Here is a 26,876-nt window from a genome sequence, read left to right as displayed (position 1 = left end):
GACACTAAGCAAAAACTGGCAGTCTCTCTCTCCAGGCTGAGGGTATAGCTGTGGAGGAGGGGCTTAACAGTTTTCACTTAGTGTCACGCCTCCTATGGAGATGAGCTATACCCAAGGTCTTCTGTGTCCCCCAAGGAAACTGGGCGAGAAATAGATTTTACGTTAAGTACAAAAATCAAGTTCTCATCGGTCTCATTGGGGGACACAGGCATTGACCATGGGACGTTCCAGAGTAGTCCCTGGGGGTGGGCTTAACTACAACCCCCCTGCCAATCAAGGAACCGCTGTTTGCAAAACTCTACGCCCCAAAGAAGCGCCAGAAGATGCAAAAGGTGTGCACCCTGTAAAACTTGGAAAAAGTATGCAAAGACAACCAGGTTGCCGCCTTGCACACCTGAAGGGCCGAAGCCCCGTGATGCATCACCCAAGAGGCTTCCACTGCCCTAGCCGAATGAGCAGTAGGAAGGGTGGGGCCAGGTCCTTAACGCGGTACGCTTCCACAATAGCCAAACAAATCCATCTGGAAATGGAAGTTTTGGACGCCGCCAGTCCTCGTCTCGGCCCCTCTGGAATTCCGAACAGCGAATCCGTCCGCCTGAAAGATGCCGTCTGGGACAGATAGATACACACTGCACGCACCAGATCCAGAGTATGGAGTGACTGTTCTCGAGAATGAGACTGGTCTGGACAAAATGAAGGAAGAATAATATCTTCATTTAGGTGGAATGTCGACACCATCTTGGGCAAGAAGGACTGCACAGGGCGAAGGACCACTTTATCCTGGAGGATCAGGAAGGGCGACCGATATGACAGAGCCGCGAATTCCGACACTCTACGGATAGAAGTAATTGCAACCAAAAAAGCCACCTTATAAGACAGGAAGTGCAGTGACACCTGCTGCAAAGGCTCAAACTGAGAAGTTTGGAGAGCGTTGAGCACTAGATTAAGATCTCAAGGATCCAATGGAGGACGGAAGGGGGGCGCAGCATGCGCCACCCCCTGCAGAAAAGTCTGAACCTCCAAAAGCAAAGCTAAATTTCGCTGAAAAAGAATGGAGAGAGCCGACACTTGCCCTTTGAGAGAGCAGAGAGCCAGCCCCAAGTCCATGCCCGACTGCAGGACAGCCAAAAGTCACGGCAAAGAAAAACGAACGGGAGACAGCTGTCTCCACTCACACCAACTAAAGTCAGACTTCCAAGTCCAGTGGGAGATTCTGGAAGACGACGGCTTCCTGGCACGATTCATAGGCTGAACCACTGCATCCGAAAACCCCCGAGCCTTAAGTACGGCGGCTTTAACAGCCATGCCGCTCTTAGACTGCACTGCTGTAAAAAGACGAATTGGTGGTCACAAAAGGGTTAAACTTGAATGCCACTATGTTGTGTTGGACGGAAAATAAGGCATTATTTGGACTTTTACACTTCTGAATCCAGTGAAATCTGTCTTTGCCGACCCTATCTGCACATGGACTATTTGTGCACTTAGGTGCTTTTTAAAATCTTTTCCAATCTTCAGTGCATATGGTGATTTTTTTTTCACACACAGCTTGGTTCTATGTGCAGAAACTGCAAAAGCTCATATTATCATATTTTGTATTGACACTTTTGCAGGGTCCATTAGTTACTGCAAATTGAAGTGAAAAATGTCACTACTTTCAACAGTTACTAACCTGTATATGCATATACCCTGTAGTTAGTCTCTACCACAATAAATCCCTGCTTATGGCTGTCAAGAGAAGTCCCAGAGATTCCAGAAGCCAGATTTATCGCCAGACGTGTCGGATAGTAGCGACGAGACTTCCTCTGAAAATGACACGAGAAATGCCTCTTCAGTTTGTAACCAGTTATGGACTATGATAGCAGGAAGGATATATTTAAAAAATCCCTAAACTTTTTATGGCCAATATTACAGGACTCAATTACGGCATTTGCTGTCAGTATCTCATTTTTGAATGGAGGAGGTATATACAGATACTGCTTACCTTCCTCTGAAATACCAGTCCAAATTCTCGTAGGTGTTGTAGAAAAGTCAGAAGTGAGTCACTCATCCCCTCCACAGAGTAGTCCTGTAATGCAGAAAGCATGCAATGTCTCAGGCACAAGCTTTCTTTTGGAGAAAACGTCAAGAGCTGTTTATTCCAATACAATTTACCTTTCCAAGCGTAGAAAAGCTTAGCTGGAACATGAAGGACAGTATTTCCACCAGATTCATTCCCCGAGACTGAATGTATAAAACAGAAATATAAAAGTGCTAGGAAATTAGCAGGTATGAAGTAATAATTCCGTGGTGCAGTTTTGTATGTTTTTTTATTTATTTAGCTTGAATGGTACTTTCAGTGGACTATGCTCTACAGCTCACATAGAGGCTACTGAACTTGTAGATTAGGACCTGCAAACACGGCAATTTCATTAAGATCATCACACTTAGGCCTTTCACATGAAAGTAAAAAAAAGTGATGGTTATGCATGGAAGTCAAATCAACTTTTCTGCAATTGTGTTCAGTGTTTCAGTTTTTACTGCCAGGATTGCATCTGTTTTACATCCGTTTTTGACGCGTATGAAGAATAACACCCGACATCTACTAGCAAACAAAGTACGGCCACGGCACTCATCCACTAAATGGCTTTTATAAGTGCGCATCCTCAACTGATTCCTTCCACTATAGAAATCTGCATAAGTCATTCCTATTAAGTTTTGAGACAGCACGCCAAAGAGTTGATGTTCAAAAATTCTGTTTTTATTCATTCAAGTTTTAATACCAGTGGTACATTCCTAACACTTATTGCAACGTTTCGGCCCCAATTTCGGTGCCCTTCTTCAAGCTGTACATCCATGCTGTGGATTCAGACTCCCTCATGTACAGCTTGAAGAAAGGCACAGAAATTGGGCCCGAAACGTTGCAATAAGTGTTGAAACTTGAATGAATAAAAACTGAATTTTTGAACATCAACTCTTTGGCGTGCTGTCTCAAAACTTAATAACACCCGGCATCTACTAGCAACCATCAGTGAAAAATGGCTTTCGGATGCCATCCGTGTGCTGTTACTTTTTTTCACTGATCCACTGACATAAATGGACCAGTCCTGCATGAAAAACGGATGAAGACAGAACATGCTGCGATTTTTCCTGAATGGACAGATGAACAGTGAAAAAAAGAATGCTCATGTACATAAACCCACTTAAATAAATTCAGTCGGGGTTAAGTCTGGATGCTGACCATTTTCAAAATGGAACGCATCCAGACAGAAAACTTGCATGTGTGAAATTAGCCTTGGGGTGTAGCTGTACAGCCGCAGTGCCCGCAGTGCCCCGAGAACCATGCGACCCTGCAAGCTGCGCCAGTATTCCTTATTGTAACTCATTAAACATGGATTGCTTTTTCACTGTGCATTGTTAATGGCCGTGTAGTAACCCACAGAACTGTGTGGCTATTAACAATGCCCAATGAAAAGCTAAACATTTTTATTGAGTAGCGCGAATACCGCCTAAGTTTGCAGGTCTGTGCGGTTCTTGCCACACCATGGACACTTCTCAACTGTTGCATGGCCACAACCCTACAACAACAACATGTCTCTGCTGATGGTAGCGTGTACTCAGATTAAAAAATCTGCCCTGCAGGTGAATTTCAACGCAGGAAATTTCCACAGCACATGGATGAGATATGTAAAAACTCATCCATTTGCCGACTACTCTGTTCTGCAAGTCCAATCAGCAGCAATTTTTGTACATGAAGATTTTTAAACGGGCCGAACGGACAAGCTCGTTCATCGGGTGATTGCATCTTCATGCGGCACATCCTGTCGATAGTGGCCAGCTTAGTGTGGCTATATAAATGTTTGCCAGCTTGCTAATCCTGCAGAACATTTACAAATGTCCTTACGGGTTTATAAGTGGACTACACAAACAAGAAGTGGGGAGATTTTGATTTTACATGTCTTTATAGTATATTCACTGTAAAAATTCTAAACATTTTCCGAAAATGTGGCTAAGGACAGGCAAAGTCATAAAAAAAAAACTAAATAAAACAAACGTTTAATCATCATTTCAATCACCTCTGCTGCACTGGTGGTTCTGCAATGATGACATCACGCATATAACACACGTGACCCCTGTGCCAATAACTGGCCTCAGCCGTGACACTCACATGTGCATCAATTGACCAGAGGCCAGTGAATGACTGCACTGGAGTAATGAATGATGTACGTGACATCATTGTTGCAGGATTGGTGGGGACACCAGAATGATGGAGCTGGAGCGGCAAGGGATTGAATGGTGAGCATTCGTTTTTTTTATCACAACTCCCAGAAATGTTATAAAATTTCAGGCAACCCCTTTAACTATGAATGCAATCAATGCACAATACTATAACACAAACTGAGGCCTATACTTGCCTCTGCTGATTTAAGGTACTGAAGCATAAAATACCACAGCTGAGATGATGTGTCCAGAAGCAAAAATTGAAATCCGGCGGAAGAAATACTAGGTGCTTCTCCAGCGTCACTGCAGAAATAACACAAAACATAAAAAGGTATCATTTGTCACAATCGTTAAAGGGTTTATCCCGGTTGCACCACAATCCCATGCGGCGGTCACTTCCAGGATCACGTGCCGTACATTGGGCATGTGTTCCTAGCCTGGTTTTAGAACTCAAAGCGATAGAGATTTTCAAACTCATGGATTAGCTGCAGGTTCTAAAGCCTGGCTAGGATCACGTGTCGATTGGGATAGAGGAGCAACTCGGATAACGTTTTTGTTACAGATGACCCCCGGCGATCACTCCATTGGGGCTGAGCTCCACCCAGACCACATGACATAGTCGTGAAGTCACTGGCCTGCTGGAAGCAGCAACAAGCCATGCCGATACTGCGGACGCCACTGCCTTCTCAAACAGCTGATCGGTGGGGGTCACTGGTGTCGGAACCCCGCCGATCAGATGCTGATGACCAATCCAAAGCATAGATCATCAGTAAGAAAAAGGTGTAGAATCCCTTTAACCTAACCTACAGTAGGAACTGTGTATTCCTTCTTATGTGTTTTCTGCAATTTGATAGGGTCTGTCCAGGTGATTAACTTACTACTGTGACAAGGACCTGATGTGTTAGGCCAGACACACGAGCGAGTTCAATGTGAGAAACTCACAGCGTGTGTCAGTGTGAGGTCTCGTTCTGACCTTCGCTCCTCTGACAGGATCACATACCATTATAATGATTTATAATACTGTGCGACTCAGAGTCCTGGAATAGATTCCAGGACTCTCAGGGTTACACAGCATTATAAATCAGTGTTATACAAATACTCACAAGGAAGAGACAAAAAATGAAGTGTGCTCCTTCCTGGCCCCAGCAGCCCTGTTCAGCTTTATGCCGCCTGCCTCAAGCCCCATGGACCCAAGATGACAATGTAAGGGCAGACACACAACAGTGAGTTCAGTGCAAGAAACTCACTGCGTCTGGAAGTGAGTTCGACTCTGAACCCTGCTCCACTGACCGGATCGCACAGTGTTATAATGATTTATAAGGCTGTGTGTCGCTGTAAGATGTGGAATCTACTGAATTTCCCCTGACAGCCTTAGGTCAGTGTAAGTCAATAGACTGCAGGTTAACCTTTGGCCTTTGCCTAAGTGCTGTGGCTGTGGTAGCCACAGGAAGAGACTTGTTAGCCACGGACAAAGCCAAAACACAGGACTACCTTTTCATGAGACCAGCTTGAATGAGGAGCTGTGCCAAATCCTGGCTAACGGTAGCACTAGGTGACCCAACCATGAACTGCAAAATAACCTACAAATAATAGGATGTAAGCGTTAAACATTACGATTATCGATAAGCAGAAAGCAGGAGTGTACAAAGCATAAGGTACAACTTTTACACCATCGTTAGTATATGATTTCGGGTAGCAATACATACTTTTTAATGTGTGTCCTACTGGCCATTTACAGTAGGGATCCAATTCATTATGATAAACTTACATTACAATCTCTCTGAACCAAGTCATTGCTAATACATCCAACCATCAATGCATCTGTATAGAGATTCTCCAGAGAAGAAAATCAAATGAATTTGTACTATGAACAGTACAGTGGTTGGATGTCAGAGTACGATCAGCAGAACAAGTTTACTTAGCATGTCACTTCACCTCCCATCTGCTCTCTGCATATTTATCCAGAGAAAGGACATCCTTTCCATGTTTATCAGGACCGAGAAGACTGCCATCATCTGACCAAGCTTTTCCTCTATGAAGAGAGAACATAATGAATGATTATTAATTAGAAATAAATAAATAAATAAATAAATAAATAAATAAATAAATAAAGGACTTCGGCTACATGCAATGTGCGTTTCCGTGACAAATCCAGATCAAAATTAGAATGCGACATGCTGATTTGGTCAAGGATTTGCATCGGATTTTACCCTTTGCAATGCAACTCAACATGAAAATCCGCACAGCACGTGAATTTTCGTTCGCAAACTCAAGTTGATATTTTTTAAACGCATAGGTTTCGCCGTTACTGCATTACTCTGTGGGTCTGCTGAAAATCCACATGTAATCTGCTGCGTGTGCATGAGCCTAGAAGAGATTTTTGATTAACGGGCTTCAACCTTTTGGACTTTGTCAGACATATTCAACTCTTAAGTGGTGGTCAGAAGCCACATTTAATTAAAAAGACAGATAGGGACACGTGAAGAAATTTGCAGATATTTTATTGTGAGATTTGACACGCTGAATTATAATATCCAAACGGACACCATTGAGAGGTTAGGATATGTCCGCAATATTGTCACTGTGGATGCTGCATTATAATAAGAGCATATGGCCATATTCGAGGGTGAACCGGGGTATTGAGCCCCTGGTTGGAGGCCAACATGCAAAATTAAAATCACATAAGTATTATTGTAGTCATTTAAAAAAAAATGTCTTGAAAATAATAGTCAAAAGTTACTGCATTGTTATTTTCTAGTTTCATCTCATTTCCTTATTTCTTATTACCATATGTCTCCATAATATAAGCCAATAAAGTGTTGGAATTATAGAAGAGGTTCCCGACTTATATCCTGTTGTGATGCAACTAGGGCTGCAACGATTAATCGATGTAATCGATTATATTCGATAACTGGATTCGTTGTCGACGAATCCAGTTATCGAATAATCGCCGATTCGTTGCTATTCGGGCGGGCGGGCGGTCGCTGCATCTTTATTTTACCTTTTTACAATGACGCTCCCGCTCCTGTAACAGCCAGGCAGAGCGGACGGCGGCGTAACGTCACTCACTCACGTGACACGCTTGCTCCGCCTCCTTCATTCATGAAGTGGGCGGAGCGGGCGCGTCACGTGATTGAGTGACGTTACGCCGCCGTCCGCTCTGCCTGGCTGTTACAGGAGCGGGAGCGTCATTGTAAAAAGGTAAAATAAAGATGCAAGCATCGGGGCCGGGGCTGTTAGGGGGTAGGGGGAAGGGGGGGATCTGTCTATGGCACTGCTATGGGAAGGGGGGTCTGTGTATAGCACTGCTATGGGGAGGGGGGTCTGTGTATAGCACTGCTATGGGGAGGAGGGGGGGTCTGTGTATGGCACTGCTATGGGAAGGGGGATCTGTGCACTGTTATGCCCATAACAGTGCACATATCCCCCTCTCCATAACTACGCCGTCCACAGATCCCCCATAATAGTGTCGTCCACAGATCCCCCATAATAGTGTCGTCCACAGATCCCCCATAATAGTGTCGTCCACAGATCCCCCATAATAGTGTCGTCCACAGATCCCCCATAATAGTGTCGTCCACAGATCCCCCATAATAGTGTCGTCCACAGATCCCCCATAATAGTGTCGTCCACAGATCCCCCATAATAGTGTCGTCCACAGATCCCCCATAATAGTGTCGTCCACAGATCCCCCATAATAGTGTCGTCCACAGATCCCCCATAATAGTGTCGTCCACAGATCCCCCATAATAGTGTCGTCCACAGATCCCCCATAATAGTGTCGTCCACAGATCCCCCATAATAGTGTCGTCCACAATTTGTTTTAATATGGCCTTTGAACATAATTTTTCAAGTAAGATCATATAAACCTCTCTGTTTTGTAATTTTGTCGTTTTTCCCGATTAATCGTAGAGATTAATCGGCAACTAATCGATTATTCAAATAATCGTTAGCTGCAGCCCTAGATGCAACCGCATTTACTAATATTGGAATTAAAGGGGTTGGCTCATTTATGGACATTGGGGCATATCCCAGTGATATGCCCCAATGTCTGATAGCAACTATCCTTAGAACACAGCCTGCAAAGCACAGGAGGGCGAACTCCACATGGGCAACCAACCTCCATTCATTTCTATGGGACCGACGAAAATAGCTGAGCACTGACTTGGCTATTTCCGTCAGCTTCATAGAAGTGAATGGAGCGGTGGCGGCGCTTGCGTGATGCGTTTTCAATTCATTTCAATGGGACTTTCAAAAATAGCCAAGTGCACCACTCGTCTATTTTTGGCACTGCTGTAAAAACGTATGGAGGGCGGAGGCACACGTGCGGTGCGCACTCCTGCACTTTGCGGGCTCTGTTCTATAGAAAATCAGACATTGGTTGCATATCCTACCGACATGCCCCCAATGTCCAAGATGGATCAACCCCTTTAATTCACTGAACATACTGATAATTGGAATATCACAAGCCAGAGTGTACAGTACAAGTTTATCAGCAATCTCTATACTGCAGAACAAGGTAAAAGAAGTATATAATGCCCATATGGGCCAGACAGCAAAACATTGCTGTGTTGGCTTTGTAATACTGGACTGACATTATGAGTGTCGAATGCCTCTATGCATATCAGGAATAACCTTGGGTATTTCTCCTAGAACAGGGATGCTCAACCTGTAGCTCTCCAGCTGTTGTAAAACTACAACTCCCAGAATGCCCTGCTGTAGGATGTCCGGGCATCCTGGGAGTTGTAGTTTTGAATCAGCTGGATGGTCGCAGGGTGGGCAGCCCTGTCCTAGAACATGTATGCCGGGTTGTATGAACTTTCTGTGTAAAAGGGAATAGGTCGCCACTTTTACGCTAGGAAGAAAGCTGACAATCATCCGCAAATTCATGAATATGTGAAAACGAGTGTAAGAAAGGTAATTGTCCTTACCCGCCCAGCAGAGCAATTTTCAGATTTTCTCTGAAAATTGGATTTAGAATGAGTCCTTGTAGCCCCCCAGGAAGTTGCTGCGTGTGCCACAGTCGCAGTCCAGACAGAATCTGTGTGTTCTCCTCATGTTCCCTAGGGCATTAAATGAAATAAAGCCATGCATTATTCTTTTGTCAAATCAGTTTTTAAACAAAACAATAGACAATTATGTTGTATGTGTAAATCAAATAGGAATTAGACATTTTGTGAGAATTCGTGATAAAAGAAGGTAAAATAGAACAAAGTAAAAAATTAAACATTGTCCAACATTGCCTTGTCAGTGTCTTCCTTATGCCTTATTCAAGACCCATTCATGCACATTATGGTAAGATGACAATGCATAGCGTTTCAGGTTCCCACAAAGATAACCTATGAGATGGTAATACTGCATACTACATATGACAGTTCTGGGCAGATCTGGGTGATTAGTGAAAGAGGAACAGGAGAAAATAGAAAAACTTTGCCTTATTTCACTATTCTTCTGAGTTCCTTCTACATGTAGAGAAGAAATGGGTCAGTTCTTGTGGATATGCCGTGGAACTACACTCACCTAAAGAATTATTAGGAACACCATACTAATACGGTGTTGGACCCCTTTTGCCTTCATAACTGCCTTAATTCCATGTGGCATTGATTCAACAAGGTGCTGATAGCATTCTTTAGAAATGTTGGCCCATATTGATAGGATAGCATCTTGTAGTTGATGGAGATTTGAGGGATGCACATCCAGGGCACGAAGCTCCCGTTCCACCACATCCCAAAAGATTCTCTATTGGGTTGAGATCTGGTGACTGTGGGGGCCATTTTAGTACAGTGAACTCATTGTCATGTTCAAGAAACCAATTTGAAATTATTCGAGCTTTGTGACATGGTGCATTATCCTGCTGGAAGTAGCCATCAGAGGATGGGTACATGGTGGCCATGAAGGGATGGACATGGTCAGAAACAATGCTCAGGTAGCCCATGGCATTTAAACGATGGCCAATTGGCACTAAGGGGCCTAAAGTGTGCCCAGAAAACATCCCCCACACCATTACACCACCAGCCTGCACAGTGGTAACAAGGCATGATGGATACATGTTCTCATTCTGTTTACGCCAAATTCGGACTCTACCATTTGAATGTCTCAACAGAGATCGAGACTCATCAGACCAGGCAACATTTTTCCAGTCTTCAACAGTCCAATTTTGGTGAGCTCGTGCAAATTGTAGCCTCTTTTTCCTATTTGTAGTGGAGATGAGTGGCACCCGGTGGGGTCTTCTGCTGTTGTAGCCCATCCGCCTCAAGGTTGTGTGCGTTGTGGCTTCACAAATGCTTTGCTGCATACCTCGGTTATAACGAGTGGTTTCAGTCAACGTTGCTCTTCTATCAGCTTAAATCAGTTGGCCCACTCTCCTCTGACCTCTAGCATCAACAAGGCATTTTCGCCCACAGGACTGCCGCATACTGGATGTTTTTTCCTTTACACACCATTCTTTTTAAACCCTAGAAATGGTTGTGCGTGAAAATCCCAGTAACTGAGCAGATTGTGAAATACTCAGACCGGCCCGTCTGGCACCAACAACCATGCCACGCTCAAAATTGCTTCAATCACCTTTCTTTCCCATTCTGACATTCAGTTTGGAGTTCAGGAGATTGTCTTGACCAGGACCACAACCCTACATGCATTGAAGGAACTGCCATGTGATTGGTTGACTAGATAATCGCATTAATGAGAAATAGAACAGGTGTTCCTAATAATTCTTTAGGTGAGTGTATATGGTGTTATATTAGCATCCCTTGCTATATGCACGACTCTCCTAAAAATTATTGCAATCTGTGGCGTGAGATGTCTCCATCATAACTGTATGCCCAATTTCAGTCAGGTACTGTACACCTGTCAACCTAATATGCCATTACATCTGGGTAGATAATGATATAGAATGTAGATACTGAGTCAGTTAGCCATTTTGGTGTATTGCAACCAGGGGTCCCATATTTTTAGGAAAGAATCATGCCTATTGGTCCGCCAACTGGTCACCTCCTCCGTACGACAGATTTGGTGTGTTTTTTGAAACCATCGTTGTTCAGAAGGTGTTTGGGGTTGCAGCCATAACGGTGGGATTAAGCTTTTAGCCGCTGCTAATAAGTACGTTATCAAAGAGCCTCTGGAAGGTCGATGATGTTGTGAAGGTAGAGCCAATAGTACCAATCCTGCTGTCAGAGTTATGTTTGATGGGTCAAGTGCCCGTATATACTTTTGGATTTCTGTCCAGAAGGAGCTAACCACCGGGCACGACCACCAAATATGGCTCAAGGTTCCAACTTGCGACTGGCATCTCCAACATTTATTCGAGACTGATAATCCCATTCTATATAGCAGGTCAGGGGTTTTATACCATCTGGATAAGAGCTTGTAATGATTTTCTTGTATTTTAACACATGTTGAGAAGCCGAGACAGTGCAGCAGTATAAATCTTATATCTTCTTCGGATAGCGTTATGTCCAATTCTTTTTCCCAAGCCTTCAGAAAAGGAGGAGGGTCCGCTGAACTAGTGAGTGAAAGATGCGAGTAGAGAGAAGATAGTTTTTGCTTCTTGCTTTCGTGGAGGAGGATTAATTGTTCAAACCATGATAATGGTCTGTTGACTTGATTATGGGATATAGTGTGGCTTTGAAGTGTTCAAATTGCAGGAAATTGACTTCTGATGGTGTAAGGAATGTTAGTAGTTTAGTGAAGTCTGGTAGCTACACTCACATCTTTTAGTTTTTACCAGAATGATCTCATAATTATCGGTCTCTTTTTACGGCATGTGGGATCAGACGAGCCGGTAGAAGTGGCGAGATACCCTTTAGGATTGTATTGGAATGTTGAAGGGATTTCCGTACCATAACAGTGCCTTGTACCAATGTATTAGGAGAAGGCCTGGATATCTTTGTGGTCTGGTAACCACAGTATTTTTGAGTATGTAGGGCCCAACATCCTTAAATCTGATATGTGGCATGGATCTGTCGGGGTGGTGGCTGCCAGTTCGAGCCATCTTTGCAGGGGGAGCGCTATGTAATACTGTTTAATATCAGGGAGGCCCAGACCACCTCCGGTCTTGTTGGCATTGTAGCTAAACTAGCCTCTGAATAACCCGATAAAAACATTCAAAACCTATATATGGCCTCAATCATGCATTGCCAACTGCCATGCTATAACAAACCAAAACTGCAAACTAAAAGCCCTTTGTGTTAGTCAATCAGTATACATTTCTTACTTATGGCTTTCTTTCTTCACCCACAAAGCTACAGCTGCTTGGGGCAATGGCTGTTCAAGAAACAGCATGCGCATCACATAGTTCTTGGCAAGGCCTGGGAGTTCCCTGAGAAACATAAAACCGTGAAAACTTATAATCAAAGAATTATGACTAAAGAAAACAATCGTTCACCATCATTGTAAACAGATTTACAGCTCCTAGAGGCTCATTTGCATATACTAAAACATAATTTTTCTCAGCAATGTGGGCACATATGAACATGGGACCAACACAGACGCCTTCAGCTGCCAGGTGCACATGGAACAGGCAGTGTTACCTCTAAGACTTGGCAGCTGCTGAGCAGGGTTTGCTCAGAGCTGGGCACAGCACCATCAAAGGTGGGTGATATGAAAACTTAATTGTCACATTCAAGAGAATACAGTTTAACCCCTGCGCCATGCTGTATAATATACATTATAATCCATATACCATGCCATACAATATGCAGTATATTCCCTGCACCATGCTGTACAATATACATTATATTTCATACACCATGTCGTACAATATACATTATAATCCATACACCATGTCGTACAATATACATTATAATCCATACAATATATAGCATAATCCCACAGTTTAGGTGTTCTACTGTATATTGTACGACATGGTGAATGAACTATACTGTATATTGTACGGCAAATGTATGGAAGTTACACGATGCCGGAAAATATAACCCCTGCGCCATGCTGTACAATATACACTATAACCCCTACACAATGTGGAGGTATACTGTATATTGTGCGGTACAGTCTATGAATACTCTGACATGAAAAATACTGCCCATGAATACTTACAATTACTTGGCTTGGCCCTTGGGGATCTCACACGCCGTTTTAACAATTTGGAGAGGTCTGGGGGGCTAGATCTAAGAAGATGCCGTCCCATCGTCTTTTCCCATCTATTGCAGCGCTGCACATGTTCTCCTCTTCCAGTAGCAGCAGTAAGGCATGAGGAAGGAGGTGTGGCCAGCTTGGAGCACCGCGCAGGAATGTCCTGACACTAGCCAATGACCAACCTGTCCTGCTCCATCAGCCTTGGTGCCATGATCTCTTCATGGTATGAGCCCCCCCGTAGCAGCACCAGCCTCTCTCTGCTATCCCTCTGCCAATTCTCCAAATCCTAATGAGTTGCACACAGAACGAGGACGTAATGTAAAGTCATCATGAGTGTGGGCATTTTGCCAGCAGGGTGAGAGGCGTGTTGAGTGGATATTATAAACTTGTGAGCTGGGGCACAATAATTGCTGCACGGCTGCGTGGCCGCGCACCCACGCAGTTTAGAGGTAGCACAGATCAGCCAGTTTCATAGGAGCAAATCTGCTGACAGATGCCCTTTAAACCGTGTGAAAAGAAGCTGAGGTTATCTACCAATACAGCCCTGTACATTTCCAGAGTGTCACTTAAAAGGGTTTCCTACTGTATTGCATATACAAAGGATATTCTCTTGGACTCCAACCTACTTGGAGTAGAGACTCCTCCGAATCCTGCTCCATCATACAAGGCTGGGGCCAGATCAAGAGTAAGGCCTCATGCACACAAACTTATTTTCTTTCCATGTCTGTTCCGTTTGTTTGCAGACCGTATAAGGAACCATTCATTTCAATGGGCCGCAAAAAACAAACGCAAGTTACTCCGTATGCATTCCTTTTCCGTATGTGTGTGTTTCTGTTCCGCAAAAAAACAGAACGTGTCCTATTATTGTCCGCATTACGGACAAGGATAGGACTGTTCTATTAAAGGCCAGCTGTTCCGTTAAATACGGAATGCACACAGACGTCATCCTTTTTTTGCGGATCCGTTTTTTTGTGGACAGCAAAATACATACGGTCGTGTGCATGAGGCCTAAGAAAGGATAGAGGGGTGGTCATGCATGTGTGTAATCCTCTCCTTTTTTAAGTTTTATGCATATGACATTCACACGAGATTCGCAAAATATGGATGCATTCCATGTGCCTTCCGCTTTTGTTTTTGCAGACCAATTGACTTCAGTGTGTCAGTGGTCTGCAGTTTGCTGGCATGTTCTATCTTTTGATGATCCATGTGCTTTCCGCTTCCATATGTCCGTTACGCGAGAAGATAGAATATGTCCTATACCTGGCCACAAAATGTGGACCACAGACCCATTAAACTCAATGGGTCTGCAAAGAAAATGGGACAGAATCCGTAATTTGCGGACTGAAAAATACATACGGTGTGCACAAGCCCTAAATCCGAGTCTCTACCCATTTTCTCAAGTATGGCATTAGAGATCAGTCACTAAGAAAATCAATCACAGCTCCTCGTTATACTTTGGTAATTCACCTAAAAACAGCCAGACATGTAGCGGGATGATTGTACAGTCGATCAAGGACACCTGGGCTCAGTTCTTGAAGAAATTCATGCAGATTCTTGCACTTCAGTTGCACTCGCTGTAGCTTCATTCTGTGAACACCAATGGAAGGACAACATTAGTTTTCAATTACATCACAAAATTAGATTTCATATAGAGATTACTAGCAGAAGGACCCGGCTTCGCACGGGTATATTTCATCTATATTATTTAATGTTTGTGTGTGTCGTTAAAAGATAGACAGTATCCCCCATAACAGTGACCTCTACAGCACCCCGCCCCTTTAACAGTGAACCCCACAGTCCCCCACACCTTAATACTGCCCCCCACACAGTGCCCCGCCACTTTAAAATGGGACCTCCACAGCAGCCCATCCCCTTTAACAGTGAGTTTCACAGCAACCCACTCCCTTGAGTGACCTCCTCAGGGGCCCGCCCCCTTAACGGTGACCTTACAGAACTCTGCTGCCTTTACAGTGACCTCCACAGCAGTGGCCTTTGCCCCCTTAACAGTGACCTCCCCAGTGGCCTGCCCCTTAACAGTAACATCCACAGTGAACGCCTCTTTAACAGTGACCTCCACAGCAGCTGCCCCTTTAATAGTGGCCCCTGCCCCCTTAAAAGTGACCTCCACAGCACCCTGCCCCTTTAAGGCTAGGGCTACATGACGACATGTGTCGCACAACATTTTGTCGTACCAATATCGCACAACAGTTTTTATAATAACAGGCTATGGTGTCGCACTGCGACATGCTACAACTGCGAATTGACAGTCGCCAAAAATCCATCCAAGATGGATGCATGTAGCAGTGTAGTTGTGCCCTATATGTCGGGTGAATTGTCGTCGCGTAGCCCTAGCCTAAAGATGACCTACAGCAGTGAAGAAAAATCGCTGGGTTGTTATGGAAACCTGGAGTAAAACTGTGTGTATGTGAAGACTAAGGGCCTGAGAGTAGGGATCGACCGATTATCGGTTTATACCGATATTCAGGATTTTGACCGTTATCGGTATTGGCATCTATTTTGCCGATATTCCGATAGCGTATGGGGAACACAGATCGCGCTGCTCTCAGCAGCACAGGGGAGAAGGAAGCCATGTCTCCCTCCCCCTGTGCTGCTGCAGCCAATGGGAGGACAGGGGACAAGAGGAGGGGAGGGGCTGTGGCCACTGCGCCACCAATGATGTTAACTTACTCATTCATTCAAATTGAACAGGAGGCGGGAGCTGCAGAATCACATAGCCGGCTCCCGACCTCTATGAGCTGTAGCTGCGATCTGCGGTAGTTAACCCCTCAGGTCCCGCGGATCGCAGCTACCGCTCAGAGGTCGGGAGCCGGCTATGTGATTCTGCAGCCAGCTCCCGCCTCCTGTATATGAATAAATGAGAGATTTATCTTCATTGGTGGCGCAGTGTGCCCCTCCCCCCCCCCCAAGCCCCCCAGTATTAATCATTGGTGGCGCAGTGCGCCCCCCCACCCCCGTATTAAAAACATTGGTGGGGCAGTCAGCCCCCCACCCCAGCATTAAACACATTGGTGGCGCAGTGCGCCCCCCCAACCAAGCCCCCCCAGTATTAATCATTGGTGGCAGTGGCCACAGGGTGCCCTCTCCCCTCCTCCTCCGATCGGAGCCCCAGCAGTGTAAGCCTGGGGCTCCGATCGGTTACCATGGCAGCCAGGACACTATTGAAGCCCTGGCTGCCATGGTAAGCTCCATGCTGCTGTGTGCACAAAGCACAGAGCAGCAGGGACAGTGTGAGATCCTATTCACCCTGATAGAGCTCTATCAGGGTGAATAGGACAAGGGTTCTAGTCCCTAAGCGGGCTAAAAGTTTGTTTAACCGCCTCCCGACCGCCTAACGCACGAATGCGTCCGGGAGGCGGTTGATTTATTCCTCCTGGACGTATCCGTGCATCATCTCGCGCGTTCACAGGAACAGAAGGTAAGCGAGTGGATCTCCAGCCTGCCAGCGGGGATCGTTCGCTGGCAGGCTGGAGATGCGATTTTTTTTTAACCCCTAACAGGTATATTAGACGCTGTTTTGATAACAGCGTCTAATATACCTGCTACCTGGTCCTCTGGTGGTCCCTTTTGCTTGGATCGACCACCAGAGGACACAGGTAGCTCAGTAAAGTACCACCAAACACCACTACACTACACTCCCCCCCCCCCCCCGTCACTTATTAACCCCTTATGAACCCCTGATCACCCATGATCACCCCATATAGACTCCCTGATCACCCGCCTGTCATTGATCACCCCCCTGTAAGGCTCCATTCAGAGGTCCGTATGTGTTTTGCGGATCCGATCCATGTATCCGTGGATCCGTAAAAATCATACGGACGTCTGAATGGAGCCTTACAAGGGGGTGATCAATGACAGGGGGGTGATCAATGAGTCTATATGGGCTGATCACCCCGCTGTAAGGCTCCATTCAGAATTTTTTTGGCCCAGGTTAGCGGAAATTTATTATTATTTTTTTTCTTACAAAGTCTCATATTCCACTAACTTGTGTCAAAAAATAAAATCTTACATGAACTCACCATACCCCTCACGGAATCCAAATGCGTAAAATTTTTTAGACATTTATATTCCAGACTTCTTCTCACGCTTTAGGGCCCCTAAAATGCCAGGGCAGTATAAATACCCCACATGTGACCCCATTTCGGAAAGAAGACACCCCAAGGTATTCCGTGAAAGGCATATTGAGTCCATGAAAGATTGAAATTTTTGTCCCAAGTTAGCGGAAAGGTAGACTGAGAAAAAAATAAAAATAAAAAAATCAATTTCCGCTAACTTGTGCCAAAAAAATAAAAAAATTAAATTCTATGAACTGGCCATGCCCCTCATTGAATACCTTGGGGTGTCTTCTTTCCAAAGTGGGGTCACATGTGGGGTATTTATACTGCCCTGGCTTTTTAGGGGCCCTAAAGTGTGAGAAGAAGTCTGGGATCCAAATGTCTAAAAATGGCCTCCTAAAAGGAATTTGGGCCGCTTTGCGCATCTAGGCTGCAAAAAAGTGTCACACATGTGGTATCGCCGTACTCAGGAGAAGTTGGGGAATGTGTTTTGGGGTGTCATTTTACATATACCCATGCTGGGTGAGAGAAATATCTTGGTCAAGTGCCAACTTTGTATAAAAAAAAAAAAAAAAAAAAAAAAAAAAAAGGGAAAAGTTGTCTTTTGCCAAGATATTTCTCTCACCCAGCATGGGTATATGTAAAATGACACCCCAAAACACATTCCCCAACTTCTCCTGAGTACGGCGATACCAGATGTGTGACACTTTTTTGCAGCCTAGGTGGGCAAAGGGGCCCACATTCCAAAGAGCACCTTTCGGATTTCACCGGTCATTCTTTACAGATTTTGATTTCAAACTTCTTCTCACGCATCTGGGCCCCTAAAATGCCAGGGCAGTATAACTACCCCACAAGTGACCCCATTTTGGAAAGAAGACACCCCAAGGTATTTTGTGATGGGCATAGTGAGTTCATGGAAGTTTTTATTTCTTGTCACAAGTTAGTGGAATATGAGACTTTGTAAGAAAAAAATAAGAAATCATTTTCCGCTAACTTGTGACAAAAAATAAAAAGCTCTATGAACTCACTATGCCCATCAGCGAATACCTTAGGGTGTCTACTTTCTGAAATGGGGTCATTTGTGGGGTGTTTGTACTGTCTGGGCATTGTAGAACCTCAGGAAACATGACAGGTGCTCAGAAAGTCAGAGCTGCTTCAAAAAGCGGAAATTCACATTTTTGTACGATAGTTTGTAAACGCTATAACTTTTACCCAAACCATTTTTTATTTTTTTTGCCCAAACATTTTTTTTTTAATCAAAGACATGTAGAACAATACATTTTGCGAAAAATGTATATATGGATGTCGTTTTTTTGCAAAATTTTACAACTGAAAGTGAAAAATGTCATTTTTTTGCAAAAAAAATCGTTAAATTTCGATTAATAACAAAAAAAGTAAAAATGTCAGCAGCAATGAAATACCACCAAATGAAAGCTCTATTAGTGAGAAGAAAAGGAGGTAAAATTCATTTGGGTGGTAAGTTGCATGACCGAGCAATAAACGGTAAATATATATATATATATAAGATTAACATATTCATTTTCAGCAGATGTGTAGGATTTTTTTTTTCAAAAATGAAAATTCAGAGTATCGGTATAAATTATCGGCTATCGGCCTGAAAGTTCACAAATTATCGGTATCGGCCCTAAAAAATCTATATCGGTCGATCCCTACCCGAGAGCTTCTATTGGCTGATAAGGGACATGTGCCCGTGTGTATGGCAGTTAGGATATGAGTAAAAGACTTGCAGGCTTTGATAATGCAGGTCATTTTGGAGAATCTCAGGAACGGTACGTCCTAGAGAGCTGAGACGCCCACAAGATTTCTTTCCAGGTAGCAAGGAATTTGGATATCAATGGTTGCGTTTGAGTGATCGTGGAAATACATATAAATAATGACGGCACTTCAGAAGCCAAGCATTGTACACACACAAATTCTATTACACCCGACACCGTCCTACATAGAAAAGAGGCAGAAGACAATGCCAGGTCTGGCCTGCTCGCCCTAAGGGACAGAATTATGAAACGGTCTAAACTACAACGTCCATCATGCTCGAACAGCCTACAGCTGCCAGGGCATGCTGGGAGTTGTAGTTTTGCCACCGCTGGTTTGATATGTCTGGTCTAAAAGAAAACCAGCGACCAATCAGAGCACAGCTCTCACTGTTCAGAGCAGACAGGTTGCTGAGACCAGCAGTGACATAAACCTGTACTGGGGTATACACAGCGCGAGCTAGTCACTGCAAACTAGCAACTGATAATTGCTCTTAATTCAGTGTCCTCTGCAGCAAACAAACTAGCAGCCATCCCGAGAAATCCCCGTCCACCCCATTACCCACGCCACAGCAGAGAGCGGCAGCAGCAAAGCCCCGAACAACAGCCAGCTTGGGATCCGGTACCACGTGACTTCGCATGTCACGTGATCAGAAGGACCGTGCTACTGTAAAGGAATACGATAGAAGGTAAGTCACATGACTGAGACCTTAGCACGTGACTCCTACGTCATCAAAGCCGCCAGATACATCGGAGAGCAGAGGTATAGGACGTTCAGTGTGACTGTATATTTCGCTGCGTCACTTGCAGGGGATGAAGCGCAGTGTATACGTCTGGTCTGCAGGTTCTGGCTCTGCATTACTGTGTGCATGTTCTGTGTGCCGCAGGGTTTAGAGCGTGCATGTGGCTGGCTGCTAGGCCGGAGTATAGGCGCATATGTAATGTGACTGCAGACTGTAACCTATATAAATGTACACTAAAATATAGAGATGTGTCAAAGTACACTGGTAGATGGGGCAGACAGTGAAGTATACATAAAGACTTACCCTGAAATTATAAATAATAACGATGATTAGCGAAGTGATGCTATATCCGAAATCGCTTCATTAAAAATTTCGGAAAAATACTGTGCGGAGATTAGTCTCCTTACAGTACTAGAATGTATGGGCTCTGATGAGCCGAAGTCAGTTCATGCGCTTCTCATCCTGTTTGTGTGGTGCCCAATGAATTAGAAGTATAAGTATGCACGTGCCAGACTGCTTTCAGAATGAGACCAGACCAGGGGCGTAGCTATAGGGGGTGCAGAGGTAGCAGTCGCTATCAGGCGCAGGAGCCTGAGGGGGCCCAAAGACCCTTGTGCTGCATAAGAAGACACACAAAGCACTGAGGGAAGGGGGGCCCAAGCCTAACGCTTGCCCTGGGACCAGACACACTAGGTGGTTTCATGAAAGTATCTTCTCACTCACACACCCCCCCAAGCCATGGTAGAAGAGGCGCACTTTATTCACATTACATTGACTTAAATAGCAGACATGACATCACAAAAGGGGTGTTTCCTTAAGAAGAGACTATTGGCTCCTTAACCTGATAGGAGTGGTTTCTGCAATTTCAACTCCGATTTCATAGGGAGATTTGAACACTGCGATGTAATCCCCATTTACCCCTCCCCTATTTAGGGCTCTTTCACACCTGCGTTATTGTCTTCCGGCATAGAGTTCCGTCGTCGGGGCTCTATGCCGGAAGAATCCTGATCAGGATTATCCTAATGCATTCTGAATGGAGTGAAATCCGTTCAGGATGCATCAGGATGTCTTCAGTTCCGGAACGGAACGTTTTTTGGCCGGAGAAAATACCGCAGCATGCCAAAAAAACTGAAGACTTGCCGCAAGGCCGGATCCGGAATGAATGCCCATTGAAAGGCATTGATCCGGATCCGGCCTTAAGCTAAACGTCGTTTCGGCGCATTGCCGGATACGACGTTTAGCTTTTTTAGAGTGGTTACCATGGCTGCCGGGACGCTAAAGTCCTGGCAGCCATGGTAAAGTGTAGCTGGGAGCGGGGGAGCAGCATACTTACCATCCGTGCGGCTCCCGGGGCGCTCCAGAGTGACGTCAGGGCGCCCCAGGCGCATGGATGACGTGATCGCGTGGCACGTCATCAATGCGCATGGGGCGCTCTGACGTCACTCTGGAGCGCCCCGGGAGCCGCACGGATGGTAAGTATACCTCTCCCCGCTCCTACTATGGCAACCAGGACTTTAATAGCGTCCTGGGTGCCATAGTAACACTGAAAGCATTTTGAAGACGGATCCGTCTTCAAATGCTTTCAGTACACTTGTGTTTTTCCGGATCCGGCGTGTAATTCCGGCAAGTGGAGTACACGCCGGATCCGGACAACGCAAGTGTGAAAGAGCCCTTACCTTAAAGGGACTCTGTCACCACTTTCTAACCCCCACTTTTAAAACTATAGTTCTGTCCATGGAGCCCCTGTGATTACAATGGTGTTGTTATATGCGAAATCCGCAGGCTCGTTTTGATAAAAAAAACTTTTATCTAACCTGTCACTCATGAGGATAAGGTGCCCAGGGCGTTTCTCCCGGTCTGAACATGCCGCCGCCGCCGTTGGTGCCCAGCTCCTCCTCTGATCCTTTCAGCGCCACCTGAATGTGAAGAAATACGCCTCCGGCTCTCCCTCAGTCCCCCCTCCTTTTCTAAAATTTCGCGCGTGCGCACAGGCCTGTGCCTGATGCGCCCGTGCGGACTTTTCGATTCAGCCTCATTGAGCGAAGTGCGCATGCGCACTTCGCTCAACCTCCCGATAACGCGAACACTGCTGCACGCGCGGGATCTTAGAAAAGAAGGAGGGGGGACTGAGGGAGAGCCGGAGGCGTATTTCTTCACATTCAGGCGGCGCTAATTCAAGGCAGAGGAGGAGCTGGGCACCAACGGCGGCGGGCGGCATGTTCAGACCAGGAGAAACGCCCTGGGCACCTTATCCTCATGAGTGACAGGTTAGATAAAAGGTTTTTTTTAATCAAAACGAGCCTGCGGATTTCGCATATAACAACACCATTGTAATCACAGGGGCTCCATGGACAGAACTATAGTTTTAAAAGTGGGGGTTAGAAAGTGGTGACAGAGTCCCTTTAACAAAAGAATGCACACATGGCTCAAACATCTGGCTTGCGGCCATCTTGTGGACAAAAATGTGTACTACAGAATGTTTCTCTATGTGTATGTGGTGTGAACAAATTCCATCTCTCACAGTTATCTGCAAAGTCTCGTGTGACTTCGTTGAATAACTTTGGTAGTTGATATTTAAAGACGACCTTTCACCAGGATACATGTATTGAAATAGTTATATTACCTTACAGTGCGGTCCCCAGTAATGTCTTTCCGCATTTTTTTCTTCAAAGGTCCCCCCCCCCCTTCATCCGCTGTGGTCCCCGTTTGTTTTGGTGCCTCATATGCTAATGAGGCGATTCCGTTCAACTAGGCGGGGACTTGAATTTGTCCTGGGCGCGGTTATCTTCTTCCTGGCTGCGAGTGGAGTGCTTTCAATCAGAGCTCCCCGCTCTTAGCCAGGGAGAAGGAGCTGCGATTCTCACGAGAACTTGAGCTCCTTCTCCCTGGCTTAGAGCCGGGGCGCTCTTATTGGATGTGCTTGCAGTCAGGGAAAAGATAACCGCGCCCAGGACAAATTCAAGTCTCATTAGCATAAGAGGCGCCAAAACAAACGGGGACCACAGCGGATGAAAGGGGGGGGGTCCTTTGAAAAAAAAATAAAGCGGAAAGACATCACTGGGGGCCGCACTGTAAGGTAACATAACTATTTCAATACATGTATCCTGGTGAAAGGTCCTCTTTAAATATCAACTACCAAAGTTATTCAACGAAGTCACACGCGACTTTGCAGATAAGGGTCCATTCACATGTCCGTTGTTTCTTTCCTGATCTGTTCCGTTTTTTGCGGAACAGATCTGGACCAGTTCTGTACCCATTTATTTTCAATGGGTCCTGAAAAAAATCGGACAGCTCAATGTCTGATTTTTTTTTTAGGACCCATTGAAAATGAATGGGTACAGAACTGGTCCAGATCTGTTCCGCAAAAAACGGAACAGATCAGGAAAGAAACAACGGACGTGTATGTATGGACCCTAACTGTGAGAGATGGACTTTGTTTATGTGTATGTGGTGTGAACATTCTGTAGTGCACATTTAAAGAGGCTCTGTCACCTGATTCATGTATACCCTACTTAGATATATAGGCAGGTAGGCAAAAAAAGCTCACCTTCTTCCTGGCTGTGACGCTCTCCGCTGTGATTGGATCGGGGCACAGCCAGGGAGAAGGAGATGCCCATTGAGAAACCCTGGCATCTCTGTTCCGATGCTCAGTATTCACATACTGAGCGGGAAAATAGCAGGGGGGCACAGCGGGGCGTACAAGCGATATTAAAAAAAAAAAAAAAAACAGGCAGGATGGCAGCATCAGCGGGGGCACCCGGCAAAGATAAGTATTTAATGGAAAAAATAAATAAAAAATCTATGAAAGGTCCTCTTTAAGGACCATATCTACAGTCAGCCAGTTAGAGGGATTTTCCCATCCCTGACAATGGGGGCATATCGCTAGGATATGCCCCCATTGTCTGATAGGTGCGGGTCCCACCTCTCCTTCCTACACCGAGAACAGAGCGGGGAATGGTGGTGGTGGGTGCACTGCGCATGTGCAGCTGCCCTCCATCCATTTCTATGGGGCTGCCGAAAATATCCGAGCACGGGCTCGGCTATTTCTGTCAGCCCCATAGAAATGAATGGGACCAGTGGCCAAGGTGCACTACTACGGGGAGAGCACTTGGCCGTGGCCGAACCCCTGGAAACCGAGTGTCCTCCAGCCACCGCTCTTCCGGCTCTGTTCTCGGCGTAGGTGTAATGCCACAATTTTCTGTAATAGGAATACCCCTTTAAGTATGTTTTTTGAGGTATTTACACCAGTGGCTCCACCCTCATGAGATGCCCCCTCTTCTTTTGTATATGCAGAGCTAAAAAAAAACATTTAGGAGCTCTGCCTTCTCTTGATCCCCAGTGCCCAACACCCCATTACCATCATTTAGTGGCCCTACATATTCTGACCTTGTTTTTTTTTTTTTTTTTGCATTTATTTATTTAAAATGTGTGACAGAGGGTAAAATGTATATAACTATGACAAATGGACAGTAAAAAAAATAAGAATGTATGAGGTGGACGGTAAAATATATAAATGTATGAAGCAGTAGTACAATATAAATTTATGGGACGGGTAGTAAAATATATAAATTTAAAATAAACCATATTAAATACATGAAGGTCTCGTCATGGTAATGTGGGCATGATAATGAATATGGCGGATAGTACTGTTTCTATGGTCTTGCCAACATCAGCCGCATCCATATAAATGCACAACATTGCACAATGTGCAGATGCATTCTGTCAGTCGTGTTCTGGTCGAAGTGAATGGGGACCAGGTTATACAGTTAATACGGTTGAAAAAAGATATAAGTCCATCAAGTTCAACCAAGGGATCAGTGGGGACGCGAATCCCAGAAGGAAGTGAGATTCAGATTTCTACACATTTTCATAAGTAGTAATGTCATTTACTTTTTAAGAATTCATCTAAACCCTTTTTAAAAAACTGTCCACTGTTCCTGCTTTGACCACGTCCTATGGAAGTCTATTCCACAGATTCACAGTAAATAAGCTTTGATGCTTCTGGAGACTGAACGTTTTCTTCTCCAGTCGGAGGCAGTTCCTTGTCTTTTGAGGGCATTTTACACGGAACAGATTTTCACCGTATTTTTGGTATGGCCCATTTATATACAGTCAGGTCCATAAATATTGGGACATTGACACAATTCTAACATTTTTGGCTCTATACACCACCACAATGGATTTGAAATGAACCGGACAAGATGTGCTTTAACTGCAGACTGTCAGCTTTAATTTGAGGGTATTTACATCCAAATCAGGTGAATGGTGAAGGAATTACAACAGTTTGCATATGTGCCTCCCACTTGTTATGGGACCAAAAAGTAATAGGACAGAATAATAATCATAAATCAAACTTTCACTTTTTAATACTTGTTTTCAAATCCTTTGCAGTCAATTACAGCCTGAAGTCTGGAACGCATAGACATCACCAGACACTGGGTCTCATCCCCAGTGATGCTCTGCCAGGTCTCTACTGCAACTGTCTTCAGTTCCTGCTTGTTCTTGGGGCATTTTCCCTTCAGTTTTGTCTTCAGCAAGTGAAATGGATGCTCAATCGGATTCAGGTCAGGTGATTGACTTGGCCATTGCATAACATTCCACTTCTTTCCTTTAAAAAACTCTTTGGTTGCTTTTGCAGTATGCTTTGGATCATTGTCCATCTGCACTGTGAAGCGCCGTCCAATGAGTTCTGAAGCATATGGCTGAATATGAGCGGATTATATTGCCCAAAACACTTCAGAATTCATCCTGCTGCTTTTGTCAGCAGTCACATCATCAATAAATACAAGAGAACCAGTTCCATTGGCAGCCATACATGCCCATGCCATGACACTACCACCACCTTGCCTCACAGATGTGGTGGTATGCTTAGGATCATGAGCAGTTCCTTTCCTTCTCCATACTCTTCTCTTCCCATCGCTCTGGTGCAAGTTGATCTTGGTCTCATCTGTCCATAGGATGTTGTTCCAGAACTGTGAAGGCTTTTTTAGATGTTGTTTGGCAAACTCTAATCTGGCCTTCCTGTTTTTAAGGCTCACCAATGGTTTACATCTTGTGGTGAACCCTCTGTCTTCTCTTGATTATTGACTTTGACACACATACACCTATCTCCTGGAGAGTGTTCTCGATCTGGCCAACTGTTGTGAAGGGTGTTTTCTTCACCAGGGAAAGAATTCTTTGGTCATCCACCACAGTTGTCTTCCGGGTCTTTTGGTGTTGCTGAGCTCACCGGTGCGTTCCTTTTTTATTAATGTTCCAAACAGTTCTTTTGGCCAGGCCTAATGTTTTTGCTATCTCTCTGATGGGTTTGTTTTGTTTTTTTTCAGCCTAATGATGGCTTGCTTCACTGATAGTGACAGCTCTTTGGATCTCATCTTGAGAGTTGACAGCAACAGATTCCAAATACAAATAGCACACTTGAAATGAACTCTGGACCTTTTATCTGCTCATTGTAATTGGGATAATGAGGGAATAACACTCACCTGGCCATGGAACAGCTGCGAAGCCAATTGTCCCATTACTTTTGGTCCCTTAACAAGTGGGAGGCACATATGCAAACTGTTGTAATTCCTACACTGTTCACCTGATTTGGATGTAAATTAAATTAAAGCTGACAGTCTGCAGTTAAGGCCTCATACACACGACCGTTGTTCTGGTCCGCATCCGAGCCGCAGTTTTTGCAGCTTGAGTGTGGACCCATTCACTTCAATGGGGCCGCAAAAGATGCGGACAGCACACGGACTGCTGTCCGCATCAGTTGCTCTGTTCTGTGGCGCCGCAAAAATAAATAAAAAAAATGTCCTATTCTTTTCAGTTTTGCAGACAAGAATAGGCATTTCTACAATGGGACGCCGGTTCCGTTCCGCAAGTTGCGGAAGGCACATGGGCAGCTTTCGTGTTTTGCGGATCCGCTATAAAATATAAAATTACTAATATATAGTAAACATTTGTTGTATTGAGGAATATGGTGATTGGAACGGAGCCCTACAGATGATGAACTA

General features: G+C 44.8%; 2 protein-coding genes across 3 annotated transcripts in view; one reads left to right on the top strand and one right to left on the bottom strand.

Moving 5' to 3' along the window:
- The window catches only part of LOC122938774 (general transcription factor IIH subunit 4-like), a 42,959-nt gene extending 23,172 nt beyond the window's left edge, over window positions 1-19,787 (bottom strand). Inside the window, exons 1-10 of one of the 2 annotated variants that reach the window (XM_044294535.1) lie at window positions 19,699-19,787; window positions 14,755-14,874; window positions 12,410-12,514; window positions 9,129-9,260; window positions 6,133-6,229; window positions 5,689-5,777; window positions 4,392-4,500; window positions 2,152-2,220; window positions 1,982-2,065; window positions 1,670-1,802 (exon numbers count right to left, since the gene is read on the bottom strand). In XM_044294535.1, the coding sequence (XP_044150470.1) occupies window positions 1,670-1,802; window positions 1,982-2,065; window positions 2,152-2,220; window positions 4,392-4,500; window positions 5,689-5,777; window positions 6,133-6,229; window positions 9,129-9,260; window positions 12,410-12,514; window positions 14,755-14,873 (937 nt within the window). In that variant the 5' untranslated portion in view covers window position 14,874; window positions 19,699-19,787. Of the gene's footprint in view, window positions 1-1,669; window positions 1,803-1,981; window positions 2,066-2,151; window positions 2,221-4,391; window positions 4,501-5,688; window positions 5,778-6,132; window positions 6,230-9,128; window positions 9,261-12,409; window positions 12,515-14,754; window positions 14,875-19,694 lie in introns of both variants that reach the window. The other variant, XM_044294537.1, reaches the window with a different exon arrangement.
- A 74-nt stretch (window positions 19,788-19,861) lies between these two features.
- LOC122938886 (E3 ubiquitin-protein ligase TRIM39-like) overlaps window positions 19,862-26,876 on the top strand; it is a 40,577-nt gene continuing 33,562 nt past the window's right edge. Inside the window, exon 1 of the mRNA XM_044294742.1 lies at window positions 19,862-19,895. The gene's annotated coding sequence lies outside the window, so the exon portion shown is untranslated. The remainder of the gene's footprint in view (window positions 19,896-26,876) is intronic.

Source organism: Bufo gargarizans, chromosome 5 (assembly GCF_014858855.1).
Source record: "Bufo gargarizans isolate SCDJY-AF-19 chromosome 5, ASM1485885v1, whole genome shotgun sequence".
NCBI classification, from domain to species: domain Eukaryota; kingdom Metazoa; phylum Chordata; class Amphibia; order Anura; family Bufonidae; genus Bufo; species Bufo gargarizans.
The sequence above is the reverse complement of the archived record's forward strand: the minus strand, read 5'-3'. Positions and strand labels throughout refer to the sequence as shown.